The 13,015-nt window shown below is 54.1% G+C and overlaps 1 protein-coding gene across 2 annotated transcripts in view; it reads right to left on the reverse strand.

The window, feature by feature from the left end:
* The window catches only part of NOS1 (nitric oxide synthase 1), a 92,396-nt gene that overhangs the window by 26,977 nt on the left and 52,404 nt on the right, over positions 1 to 13,015 (reverse strand). For both annotated transcript variants that reach the window (XM_037878888.2, XM_043529162.1), the window contains 8 exons: positions 12,394 to 12,533; positions 11,665 to 11,839; positions 10,103 to 10,204; positions 8,790 to 8,984; positions 7,468 to 7,553; positions 2,944 to 3,088; positions 2,351 to 2,455; positions 1,618 to 1,676 (listed from right to left, as the gene is read on the reverse strand). In XM_037878888.2, the coding sequence (XP_037734816.1) occupies positions 1,618 to 1,676; positions 2,351 to 2,455; positions 2,944 to 3,088; positions 7,468 to 7,553; positions 8,790 to 8,984; positions 10,103 to 10,204; positions 11,665 to 11,839; positions 12,394 to 12,533 (1,007 nt within the window). The remainder of the gene's footprint in view (positions 1 to 1,617; positions 1,677 to 2,350; positions 2,456 to 2,943; positions 3,089 to 7,467; positions 7,554 to 8,789; positions 8,985 to 10,102; positions 10,205 to 11,664; positions 11,840 to 12,393; positions 12,534 to 13,015) is intronic.

The raw sequence follows: 13,015 nt of genomic DNA on the forward strand, positions 1-13,015 counted from the left end.
CAGTAAAGAGCTAAAGACTCGTGAAAAGGACAGAGGGGCCTTAGAGGTCCGGCTTTGCCCCAGCAAGAGAGAACTCTGGCTAAGCCCGAGGACTGAGTGACCTCAGGGCTGCAGTGCATTGAAGGCTCCTGCATAAGAGCACTGCAGCAGCCTATGAGGCTGAGGATGACTGCACTGAGGGAGGAAACTGAGGCAGCAGACAGGCCTGATGCCAGACCAGGTAACTCCCTGCTACAGCTGCTGTTAAAGAAAGACACAACTGCCAAATCTGGATCCAGATTCTGAACCCCTGGAGAAGCTGGATCCCGGGTTTGCCTCGGGCCCATCTTGAGTTCACAGTCTCTGCGTTCAGTCTTGTGGCAACCGGAGTCTGCCTTGTGTCCTCACTGCCACAGGATCTGAGCATCTCACGGTTCCCAAAGTCTCTCTCCTCTTCACCGAGGCGGAGAGCGGGTACGGCTACACAGCAGAAAAACCTCGCAGCAATGAGTCTCAGAGCCCGGCTCAGCCCACTTGGGTTGTGGGGCTCAAACTAGTGGTGCAGATGTTGGGGCTCTGCATGGAGCCTGGCTCTGGGACCCTTCCGCCTCCCTGGGTTGCAGAGCCCAGGCTCCATGCAGAGCCAAACATCTACACTGCTATTTTGGGCCCTGCTGCGTGAGCCCAACTCAGCTGACGTAGGCTCTGAGACTTGCTGCCGTGTCCTGTTCTGTTTGCCATGGAGACGTACCCTAAGTGACTTGCTCAAGGCCACACGGGATGTCTGTGGCAGAGCAAGGGATTGAATATGCGTCTTTTGAGCCCCAGGCCAGCACCCTCCCCAGTGGACCATCCCTCCTCTTGCTCCAGTGCGCTTCTCCCTACAAGTGCTCTCCTGCCCAGGCCAGAGCCGTACGATTCTGCAGGGGTGACCGGCTTCGCCCCCATGGCAAACAAACCGAAAGGAATGGTATCCGTCAAGGAGAGTGTAACACCGCTCTCCCAGCCCCATCTCTTACCAAGCCAGGAACTTCTGCTGGGCTGGACCCAGTGTCTTGTTGGAGGGAGGAAAGGGGATGACATGCAAGGGGATTTCATGCCAGGGAATGTATATAGACTCATTCCCCTAGAGCCAGGCCTGCACTGCAACCCTCCAAACACTGGAATTCTGGATCAGCTTTACATACAAGCAACTGTCCGGGGTCCTGTTCTTCTGGGAGGGCCACCAGGCAGCTCTTGACCTGGTTCTCCCCCTCATCTAGCAAAGCACAGGATATACCAGGCCCAGTTCCACACCCCCTCAGAAGGCTGCATTCCTCTCCCTCAGCAGAGCCCACCTGACCTGGTCTCTTGCTTGGGTCCCTACAGACCCAGAAGCCAGTTTTGGATGGCAGTGGAGTGGAGTGAAATTGCCAAGGTTTGTTTCACCTGTGACCTCAGCCTGGTCCAGAGGGGAAAGGCCAGTGCTAGGACCGGCTGCCTGAGTACACACGAGTCCCTCCCCAGGCCATAAACGTGCAGCCTCTGTTGGGATAGAGGCCAGCTAACCCAAGGGATGGATGTGGTGCCTGGTTCCCCTGGGACGGGCCAGCTCTGCTGTGGTGAGAGTGAGGCAGGGCTCTTGTTTGAGTCTCTTACTTCCTCTCTTCCAGGTGAGAGTTGGGATTCCTCATTTCCATCATCGCACAGCCGAATTTCTAGAGAGAGAGAGAGAGAAACACAGCAGGGCCGTCACTTCCACAGACTGTCGTACAGGACACCAAATGTAAGTGTGGGTCCGGGTGGCTGCGCCATCCTGCTTCAGAGGCCCCCACCTGCTTTCACCAGTGGGACCCGGCCGTGGGTCATCTGCCCCGTGCACTGGGACTGAACTCACCTCTTGCTCTGTAAGCCCGCTGGGGCCAGGACCAGAGCCTTGAGGGTTCATACAGCACCAAGCACATCCGCAGGTTAATAATAATTTGCCCTTGTATGGTGCGGTACATCAAAGGGTCTCTAAGCATTGAGGGCCTGATCCAACCCACTGAATCTGACTTTGATGGACTCTAGGGCCTGATCCAACCCCTTTCACTGACTTTGATGGGATCTAGAGCAGGCTTTTAATTAATTAAACCTCACAGCCTCCCTGGGGGCAAGGCAGATGTTCTCCCATTCTACAGATGGGAAAACTAAGGCAAACTTTAGGTCTCACAGCAAGTGGGGGGCAGGTTTGGGAAAGAACCCAGGTCCCGTGATGCCCAGCTATGTACTTTGACCACTGCACTATGCTTCCCGCCCTCCGCAATGAATGGGCCTACAAGTGGGTGCCACTCCCTCTGCCCCACCATTACTGCCACGTGCGGTACTGGGATAGTTCTTAAGTCTTTCCTACCTCCCCATTCTCTGGTGGGTCTCCGTTGCCAAAGGTGCTTGTGACCACCAGGACTAGGGTTTCGTGTTCCAGGTGGACTATGTCGTACTCATCCATGGACATCACCTGAGACAGACAGAGATGCTGGTAGTAGCCCCTTGCACAGGGAGACTCACTGCCATTCAGCTGTCTGGGCTTTACAGCTAGGGGCCAAAGCCTCTGTGCAGTTCTACCATCGGCCCGAGGATCTGGCAGAGAACTTGGCACTGAGATCCCATCTATAAGGCTAAGGGAGGAGGCCCAGAGACTTAAGGGAGAGACAAATTCTGCTCTCCTTGGGGACTTCCATGGGGCTAAATGGGTAACAGAGGGCAAAACTGGGCCCACAAGGCCTCTCCAAACGTGTTCAAACTGAAGGCAGCTTCGTTGGTATCCGGGCCTCGGTCCCTTAACCGGTCCCAGGGCCCAATCCTGCAAGGTGCTGTGGGCCTGCAATTCCTAGGAAAGTCCCTGGGAGTTGAGGGAGCCCAGCAACTCGTTGCATTGGGCCTGGTGTACGTAAGCCACATAGTCCCGTGCACTGTTCTCCATGGGCAGAGAGCTGGTAACGCTACCTTGGCATCGAAAGCGTGCTTGAAGATTTCACATAAGGTTTTTGCATAGACCTGGGACTTCCCCGTTTCCGTGGCATAGAGGATGGTCGCTTTGACCCTCTTGGCCATTGCCTGCCCCATCAGCTTGGCAGAGAACTTCACGGCTCTGGGAAACAAATAGAAGCCTTGATAAGATACTTGGACATGAGAAGCCCAGTATGCAATTCCCCCCCATCTCCCTCTGTCTCTCTCTCTCTCTCTCCTGGATTTCAAGCATGGCTGTGTGATCACGGGGGAGTTATTAGTTCACAGCGTGGGGTGAGAGTTCTAGAGTCTGGGGAAAAGTAAGAGGAATGGTTTTAAACAGCCACTGCACCCCACTCAGCCACGATTTACAGCCATGCGAAGCGGCTGGAGACCCCTGCCTGCGTGGAGAGCACTGTTCCCTCTAAGCTGTGCGCGTGTGCAAACGCACAGATCCTAAACCCTGCGCACACGGCGAAACACTGCGTGCACAAAAATTTGCACAGAAGCACAACAATTTGCACAGAAGCACAACAATTTGCACAGAAGAAATTTTTTGCGCACACGGCCTGTCAAAAATTAGAGGGAACATTGGTGGAGAGGCAGCCTTTGACGCTCTGCCCAGCTGTAAGTAACTGCACAGGGCTCAAGGCAGTGGGAACCAGTCCCCTGCTGCCTATGGAAACACACCAGTGTACTGCTGGCTTTCAGGGAAGCCTGCCAGCTTGCGCTCTCATGTTGTCAGATCTCAGACCTCCAGAAAATGTTTTGTATCTTGCGCTCGTGCACGCCCAGACAGTATCTGGGAAGTGGCTTGTTTCTTTGTTTCCGAGAACAGGGAAATCAACAAGGCTTTTGAGTTTGTTAGAAAAAGAAAAAACACACACTTCCTTCCCTGTGCACAGGGCCCAGGACTTACATCTGGCCCGGGCTGCTCTGGGAATAGTGTTGATTATTAACTAAACTGAACCTGCACCTCTCCCCAGTCAGCCAGGGTGTCTGTTCACTTAAAACCCTGCATTTTGATCACCGTCATGTCCCAGTGGGTACAGCACCTACGGGCATAAATTGACTTGTGGGAACAGGCCCATGGGGATCACCCTCAGGAGCCAACTTACTCCCCTTTAAATGGTTGCAGGACAGGGGCTCTAACCACCTGCCCTTCGTTTCCTGCAGCAGGAATCTATTTCCTTGAGCAGCTGCACCCATTAGCTTTGTCTATATAAAAACTCTTTTTGCCCCAGAATTTTCCACCATTACTACCGTTGGTTCATCTCCACCAGCTCGAGCACTAGTGTGGACAGGGGACCACTCGTGTTTCAGGCCCTGTGTCCTCTAACCCAGCTCAGAACAGCTCTCCGGGTAGGTCGACGCTGCAGCTGGAGGTGTCATTTCCAGCTGGAGTAGACATACTGCGCTAGTTCTGATTGAGCTAGCGTGCTAAAAATAGCAGTATAGCTTCTGAGGGGAGGGATAGCTCAGTGGTTTGAGCACTGGCCTTCTAAACCCAGGGTTGAGAGTTCAATCCTTGAGGGGACCATTTAGGGATCTGGGGGGGGGGAATTGGGGATTGGTCCTGCTTTGAGCAGGGGGTTGGACTAGATGACCTCCTGAGGTCCCTTCCAACCCTGATCTTCCATGATTCTATGCAGTGGTGCAAGTAGCAGGAGGGGCTAGGCATCTGGAGTACCATCCGGTCTGAGACAGCACGCACGTATCTGGGGTGACTCGTCCCGCTTGCTACTCTCCATTCTTAGCATGCTAGCTTGATCAACGCTAGCACGTGTGTGTCTTCCCGACCTTCCAGCTCCCACATAGACACACCCAGCGTGACACCGCACCTACCACATCAGTGGCCATCAGCACTCTGTCCACACTAGTGCTTCTGCCCCTGCCAGTGCTGGTAGCAACCGTGGAAAATATGGGGCAAAAAAAGTGTAGCAGAGACAGGTTTCTTGTTGTACTGTAAGGCCACGAAGACAACGCTGTCCACGCTTGTTTGTTATGGCAGAGTTACTCATAAGAGCTGGGTTGCAGGGACTGGAGTTCTGCTTTCAGAAATATTCAACATTTTCTCTTTTTTCTAAAGTCACACCAAGTTTGTAAACGGATCCATCAAAATGGCAGGCTAGAGCCGGGGCCCCGATCCAGCCAGTGTCTCTTGCAGCACACCAGGCAGAATCAGCCACGGCATCTCGGTACGGAGACGCCACGGAAATCGTGGCAGCTTGATTTAGTTTGTTGACAGTTGAGAGGTGGGTTGAAAAAGTCACGGTTGCCCAAATTGGAACACAACGTAAAGTCTGATAAATGTCAGCCCTGCTCCAGCAGCCTGGTGAGATTCTAGTGCCCTCATCAGAACAGACGTGCATTGATGGGGGAGCCAGTTGCAGCTACGTTGGATGCTTCAGGGAGAGACCCGTCAATGAGAATCGATTAGGGAAGCCCAGCCCTTCCCCTCCTCCTCCCCCCCGATGTGGTTACAGGTGAAGGGTGTCCACTATCAAAATCTGCCCTGGTTTCAGACAGAGAGGAGATTTTTTGGAATGTGGGGGTAAAGGAAAAGCCTGAACTGGATTTCTTTGCCCCCCCGCAACATGGTCTCAAGGTACTCGCCTCTGGGCGGTTCCTATCCTGCTTTCAGTCTGATTCATTCTGGTTGTTACCTGCTGCTATAACATGGCTCCTGAGTTCACCCTTCCATGTCAATTGCACGCACTCATTTCAGATGCCACTGGCCTCCCCCGGCCCTGGCACGGATCAGATCTTAGCAAAAGTACAGATGGGTCCAGGAGGAAGCTGAGAGATGAACTGTCTGGCTCCTTTTCAACCAGTTCTGGACAGCATCTAAATCATCTTGTAATGAAATCCCACCTGGTCAGGAATGTTTTGCTCGCTCAACCGTTCCCATCTTGTGCGCGGGAGCAGGCAAAAAGCAGATTAGCTCAGAGCCAGGCGGAATTAATGGTAAATTGACAAAAAAAAAATTGAAACCACCTACACACCAAGAACAATGGAGGGGATATTATTTAAAAATCCTACCTGCCAAGTTCACATTTTATAAAGCTGTTTATCAATTACATACTCACACACAGAGCAGCTATAATTAACAGCCATTGTGTCCTCTTCTAACTTAATAGCTCACTTAATCTTTTCGAACCCTCTACCTCCCCCAGACTCCCGCTGAAACCCATGCGCCAGGCACTGGCCCCAAGAATGTATTCATGGTGCGGTGGCTTCATGGATGCAACCATGGAAACTAACTTAATGGAAGGGCTGGGGGACATCGGATGAGAATAGAATCACAACAACAGGGGCACCGGCTTAGCAGTGTCTAGATGATTGTGTAGCATCATTGACCATGGCCAGGTTGCCTGTGACATAACGCGCATGTTACTGGCTAATAATAATATCACCTAGCTCCTATACAGTGCTTTTCCATCAGTAGATCTCAAAGCACTTCACAAAGGAGGTCAGTATTCTCCTCCCCATTTTATAGATGGGGAAACTGAGGCACAGAGGCATGCCGTGGCTTGCCCAAGGTGACCCAGCAGGCCAGTAGTAGATCCAGAAATAGAACACAAGTCTCCTGAGTCCTAATCCACTGCTTTCTCCACTAGGCCACTCTGCCTCCCCTCTTGGGACATCTCCCCAACCCCACCCCCATGGTGGGGAGGCTTCCAGACCAGGAATAAAATACCAAGATTGTCCAAAGTTGCTGAGCTCAGTTGGGCAGATCCCTGCTCAGCATTCCGGGGTATCCAGCTCTAGGGGGCTTGTTCTGCCCATGGAAGGGATGGGGACTAGCTGTGAAATATGGACCCAGGTTTCGATTCCAAAATGTCAAGGGCTGTCCAGAGCCAGGATCCTAGTTTGAGCCCATCTCTTATGTCCATATGTATAAAGGCTCTGCATGCCATTCTCCTTTCACACTGACAAAGGGTTCGGTCCCCACGAACTGCAGGGGAGTGATTGGCTGAAGTATCCCAAATAGCAAAGAAAAGGATTCTGTGGGCACGAGTTTCCTCTCACTTATACCAGCACTAACTGGGAGTATCAGCAACAGAGTTACATCATTGTCATAGGGGGAGAAGAAAGGAGAATCAGGCCTTATAACCCCAGAGAGAGGAAGGAAGAGGAGCCATTTGAAGTCTCTCTCCAAGTGCTGGAACAACCAGAGAGACATTGCTGGAGAAAACTGATTTGTGGGAAGAGACCCGATGAGGATTTTTAGCTATTTTATACCTTCACCCTCCCATTTACTGCTTCAGTGGCAGACCCCAAATGCTGCCCACCTCTCCAGGCACCTCTCTCCTGGGCCACACAAGATGACATTGCAAAAGGAGAGGCCTTCAAAAGACCATGGGGGAATCCTGGTGGGTGAGGAGCTGCCCGCGCAGCAGTAATTCAAGTAGCACACGGCAGCCCCACCTCACAGAATCTGAACAATAAATGATCTGTGTGCCGCATCTCAGTCCTCTGGCTCCTGGTGTGTGGGGATAGCTACTCCCGGGTACTTACTTGGCCAGCTTTTTAAAACCGATGGCTCTCTTTTTGGTAGGAGTCCCATTGACCCCTTTCCAGATGTGCGTGTTCCAAGGGTCAGGCTAGGAGGAAAAAGAGGGTCATCAGCTGAGGGACAGAGCTGTGTTATTCAACAAGTGCCAGGTCTGTGGGGCCCGGCAATGGAATTACATTTGCTTGTAAAGACCGCTTGTTTAGAGACATTCACAACACCCGATTGCTAGGGACCAGCTGGCCTCAGACCCTCTTCATCGGTCTTTATTTTGAGGGCTGGTCTGGAGCCCCATCCTACCCTCCACAACCCAGCTATTTAAGCTTGGAGATGACCCTCTCTAGAGATGCCCATGTCTTTGAGGTATGGCTGGATGCCCCAGGGTTTCAACACGCTGTCGCAAGGCAACGAGGGTGTTGCTGGCTTGTAACAACATGATGGAGGACCAGGCCCTTTGTGCCTCCCGGAAATGAGGCTGTCCCAGGGAGTGTTGTCAGCAGGGAGATGCAGGAACGCACCCCTCCACTTTTCCAAAGGGCCTCAATAAGGGGCGGAGGCTAGGTAAAAGGATCAACGGCTGCGCAGTTCCTGTGGGCTCAGTGCCATTTCCACAGTCAGGGCAGGGAATGCTCTGGGGTCATGGGAGATGGAGAATACAGATGAACAAATGGCTCCCTTTCCTGGTAATTCCTTATGGGATCTAGACTAATGGCCACACTGAACGAAAGCCGCAGGCGCACAGACATTCGGTGAACGAAGGTACGTCTGCTCAGGGTCCCTTGTCCCATTCTTTGAAGGGCTCAGTGCTCTGTTGCTAACATTGTGGCCTAGTGCTTATGCTCTGCACACCCAGGCAGGAAACCAGAGTCAGATTTTCCATCCCCAAGCTGGCAGAAGCAGCTTGCTCAAGTTTGCTAGATGGCGGAGGAAGGGAAGGGGTGACTGGCAGGGGCCGACAGCAGCCCTCCGCGGCTGATTGAGGAGCAGGGCCGATGAGCTCCAGAAGGTGCTCTGCTGTGATGAAGGGCTCATGATGGGACTGTGATGATTCTCCGGGCTCTGGCAGAGATGCAAAGAGCCACCATCCCTGGGGGAAGGCAACTCGTGCAGGGGGTCTGCAAACCTGACTCTGATTATACCTTGATGCCTTGTAACAATCAGGCTTGTTAACAAGCACCACCGCCTTGCAGAGGAACAACTGTTGGAATGCAGAGCCAGTCCACAGCTGGGGTGGAGACGTAGATCCTGCTGCCCCTGCCTATCATGGCACCTTATGTGCGAGGGGCAGGGTGTGCGGCACCGGCAGAAGCCCGGCTATGGATAGTACCTGGTACTCGAAGGAGGGCGTGAGCCGATAGTTGAGCATTTCCTGATGGAAGACCGGGGTGATGCTGCTGGACATCGGTGGGACGATCCACACCCAGTCGGCCGGGCACCCCCCGCGACAGCGATACTCATTCTCCATGTGCTTGATGAAGGACTCTGTGGCTGAGTGATGGTCCACAATGGTCACTTTGTCGCTCTGTTGGAGGGAGGAGAGAGCCAGTAGTAACTGCAGGCGAATGCTCCTTGGGCAGTGAGGACGGGAGTCGGGAGGCAGCATGAGGACCCTGGGCTGGGAGCCGAGTCTGCCATGAGGGCTAAAAAGGAGCATCCCCACCAAGAACTGCAGGGGACATTAGGATAACAATCGGCTTCTGTCTAGGGGAAGTCAAAGGCTGAAAGCTCGGTTCCTCCTTCCAATGGAAGATGTCCAGCAGTGGCAATGGGGCATGAGGAACCAACCGGAAGGGCCCCGTGGCGGGGTCTGATTGAGGAGACAGCCTTCACAATGGAACATTTGATTATGCTGAGCTGGTTGACAGGTAGGAGGGACCCTGAATCCCCTAAGCTCTGCTGTGGGCTGGTCAAAGGTCATTGTTACCCTTGGAGTCCAGCTCTGGGACCAGCCACTGTTCCCTTCCTCTAGGACTGTTCTCCCAGCTCACTCGTATAAAACTCCCAGGAAAACAGCTGCTGGAAGATGCAGCTGGCTAAGAGAGATATTGCCCGTGTGTATCCCCTGCCCTCCCAGAGCAGACACACTAAGGTGGAGAGATATTCTCCTTGTTCGCCTGGTGCCAAGCAGTATTCTGCCCCAATCACTAGTTTTGGCTTGGATAAGACAAAATCTCAAATCCCTTTAAATCAAAATGTGAATACCCAGGGCCAGATCCTTGACCCTTTTTGTGCCACTCATGCCGTGTAAAGGAGCTGGAAATTCCCCCAGGGAAAAGCTTGCACAGGGCTGATGTAGACAGCCCTACACCACCTGTCAGTGCCAGGCCAGGTGGCCGGAGCGTGCTAAATTTCACTGGGGGCAACCCCGGCACCTGGAACAACCCCAAATTAGGGAGGGCCCAAAGGTGGCATAGCCCCTCCTGAGCAGCACTGCCCAGACTTTAGTCACCGTCACCTCTGTGTCAGGACAGTGCCGCATGAAAGCACCTTAAACCACTAGTTGCTGTGGCCCTGGGGAAGATCTCTCTATGGCCCCTTCCCACGCCAGTTCCTGAGGGGGCCGGTCTCATCCCCAACCCCAGAGCCTTGGGGATGCCTGTGCTGAAGCTCCAGCAGCAGCAAGTCCTGCCCCTCGAGTACCTGGAAGCTGTACAGAACAGCGATGTTAATCTCCACCAGCGCCTGGTCTTTCCACAGCGAGGAGGTTTTCCTCATGTCCAGGTTCATCTTTTTGGCTACTTCCTGCAAAGACGCGCAGTAATCGGTGAGTGTGGGCTCAGTCCTGGCCGCAAGGCAAGGTCTGAAAAGGTCTCTGCCCTAGGGAGCGAGCTAAGGGAGGGCAAGGCCCCATCTCCGCATCTGATGGAGAACTTCCATGACTGGAGGCAAGGCTGCTGGGTATGGATCAGGGCCAAGGACCTGCCTGTCTCACGGAACCTCATCCCGCTGGCCCGGTTCCCTCCTGAACGGTCAGGGCTTGGCTGTGCCCAGCCTCGCACAGGGGCTCTGGGCAATCGCAGCGGGGAGGGCAGGTGTGATGCTGGCAGGCCAGGTGCCAGCTCATGCCCAGGTCCCCAGGCCTCACTGGAATACTGATGAATACAGAGCTGGAGCCTGGCTGGTTCGCCTGGGCGGTAGGGTTGTTAAACCAGGCGTTAGTTCTAACCCTGTGCCTAGAGTTTCGACGTTACGGAACGCGTGTGAGTCGCTGCCTGCACGAATCTCACGTGTAACAGCTGTAGCCCCTGGTATAAGGCAACAGCTGAGCCTTTTGTACTGCAAGCGTCTGTGGCTGTTACCACTGCCAGACAGGAGAGAGACATTAACGCGTGTAAAGCGCTGATCTCTAACAGAAGGCGACACGTCCTGTCCCACAAGCAAGGTCCATCGACCCCAGATGAACTATCGTGGAACACTGAAGTGGACAAAAGGCTTCGCTGGTTGCTCTTACTCCACCATGAAGAGGAGTGATGCCAGTGAATTCCTTCCATCAGCTGAGTTTGCTGCTCAATGAGCAAAGGGGGAAAGGAAAAAGGGCCCTAACAAGAAGGGACTGTCTCTTTATGCTGCTGGGACTCTGAGGGGCAAGGATAACGAAGCATAACTGAAAGATCCCCAGTGCTTAGCCTGGGCTATAGAAGTCACAGCCAATTTGGGGTTTGTGCCCTGCTTCCCCATGCCCTGAACCGCTGAAGGCCATCTTGACAGCAGGCACGGCGCCCTACCCGTGCCCACTATGGGGCAGGGCACCTGAAAGAGGATGGGGAGAGGAGTGAGCCGTGTGTGGCATCCCCAGGTCTCCAAGGGAAGCCGCAGAGCTGGCTGGGTGTGGGGGGAGGAGCACAGTACAACTCTGTGGGGGAGCAGCATCAGAGTTCCCCCCGGGGTGGGGAAGCCCCAATCTGGGTGTGTTTAGTACCAACGTTTCTTCCACTTTCCCCACCCCAAGTAACATACCAGGGACTTGCTGGGCCCAGGGCTCCCCGGGGCACATTGCCCTGATGTGGCAGCATGGCTGGAATTCACCTTTATCTTCAGAGCTTATTTAAGGCAGCCCTTCAGTTTCCTTTACTGTCCCCCACAAAGCAGGGACGCACCCAGCGTGGTGCTCTGCTCCCAGTAGCTCTGTACACCCCAAAGCACCCCCGCCAGCCCCACAGCCGCCCCAAGGCAAGGCAGGCGATAGCCGAGGGCAGGGTTACCTCCAGCATGTTGTAGCGAGAGTTATCGCAGTAATCGCGGACTCCGATCTCAGTGCCCATGTACCAGCCGCTGAAGGGGCAGGCAGTAAACTCCAGGCCCCCGATCTCTAGCAGCATGTTGGACACCGCCGGCAAACCGTACCACTTCAGCCCCAGGTCCTTAAACCAGGCAAACCTGCCGAGCACACAGTGGGGTCAGCCGGGTTGCTGGATCCTCACGGGGAGGCGACCAAAGGGGGCATTTGCCCCTAACAGTCATTCCACAGAAGCCTGAAGGCCGCTTTGTCTTACTAGAACGAGTCAGTTCTCAGCAACCATCAGAACCCTCCTGAGAACGAGCACAGCAGGGGAGTGGTGGGGCGGGGCGGGGAGAACAGGCGAATGGCAGGAGGCTCAGGGCAGAGGGACCGGAGAAACTGAAGTGATGCGAGAGCAGCCCTGCCATCCATCCATGAGAAAGGGACCAGGGTCACTGGTTTTCAAGCCCGTGTCAGTTTTTCCATACCGAGGGGAAGGAAGCTCTAAGGGTTGCACCAACTGGCAGAAATGGGCACAACTCCCTGCTGGTGGGACTCTAGGTCTGAATGTGCCCCCCCATCCCATTTAGCCCCCCGGGCAAGGCCACAGGAAAGGCCGTGCCGTACACGGTGAGAAGGCGTAGGTGGTTCCAGCAGAGCAGAACTCTGCAGAGCCTCCCCCGGAGCGGCACCCGGACGTGCTCTAGCTTACTTGGGATGCCTGATGGGTACTTCCAGCACCAGCTCCGGGGGGATCTCAAAGAGCTCGGGATCATTGCCGTTGGCCTGGAGGAGGAGCGGCAGGACATCAAATCGCCCCTTGGGAGCCTTCCACCCTTGCTGGATGCAGATCTGCAGCCAAACAGAGTTCACGTTAATATTCTCGCCAACCTGGCTGCCCAGCACTCTCTCCGGCACTGTGGGCCGGATGTGGGGGTTGCAAAGTGGTAGGCTGTTAAGTACAACAGTAGTCTCCTCTACTTTTTTGTTTTAATAAGGGATGTCTCCACTCAGTCTGAGCCATGTGTGAGCTAATAGGAGAGCGTTCTGCAGTCAAGGGGTAGGTGATAAGCACATTCTCGTTATGGTGCACAGAGACTGGCTATGGGAAGAAATCCACGGCCACTTAGGACTTCACACTTGTCACTGTGGGGTGTGCCATGAGCCACCTGGGACCTGCAGGTGACAGCGAGTTTAAAACCTGGACCTCCTGCTCCAAACCACTGTCTGAGCTACAGCGTTGTTAGTCCGTAGCAGTACAGAGACTGTGAAACACAAGTGAGAAGTTCTGATTCCACCCTGCAGAGGGCAGTGGTGCGTGAACACACAAGCAC

The sequence above is a fragment of the Chelonia mydas genome, chromosome 15, assembly GCF_015237465.2.
Source record: "Chelonia mydas isolate rCheMyd1 chromosome 15, rCheMyd1.pri.v2, whole genome shotgun sequence".
NCBI lineage: Eukaryota > Metazoa > Chordata > Testudines > Cheloniidae > Chelonia > Chelonia mydas.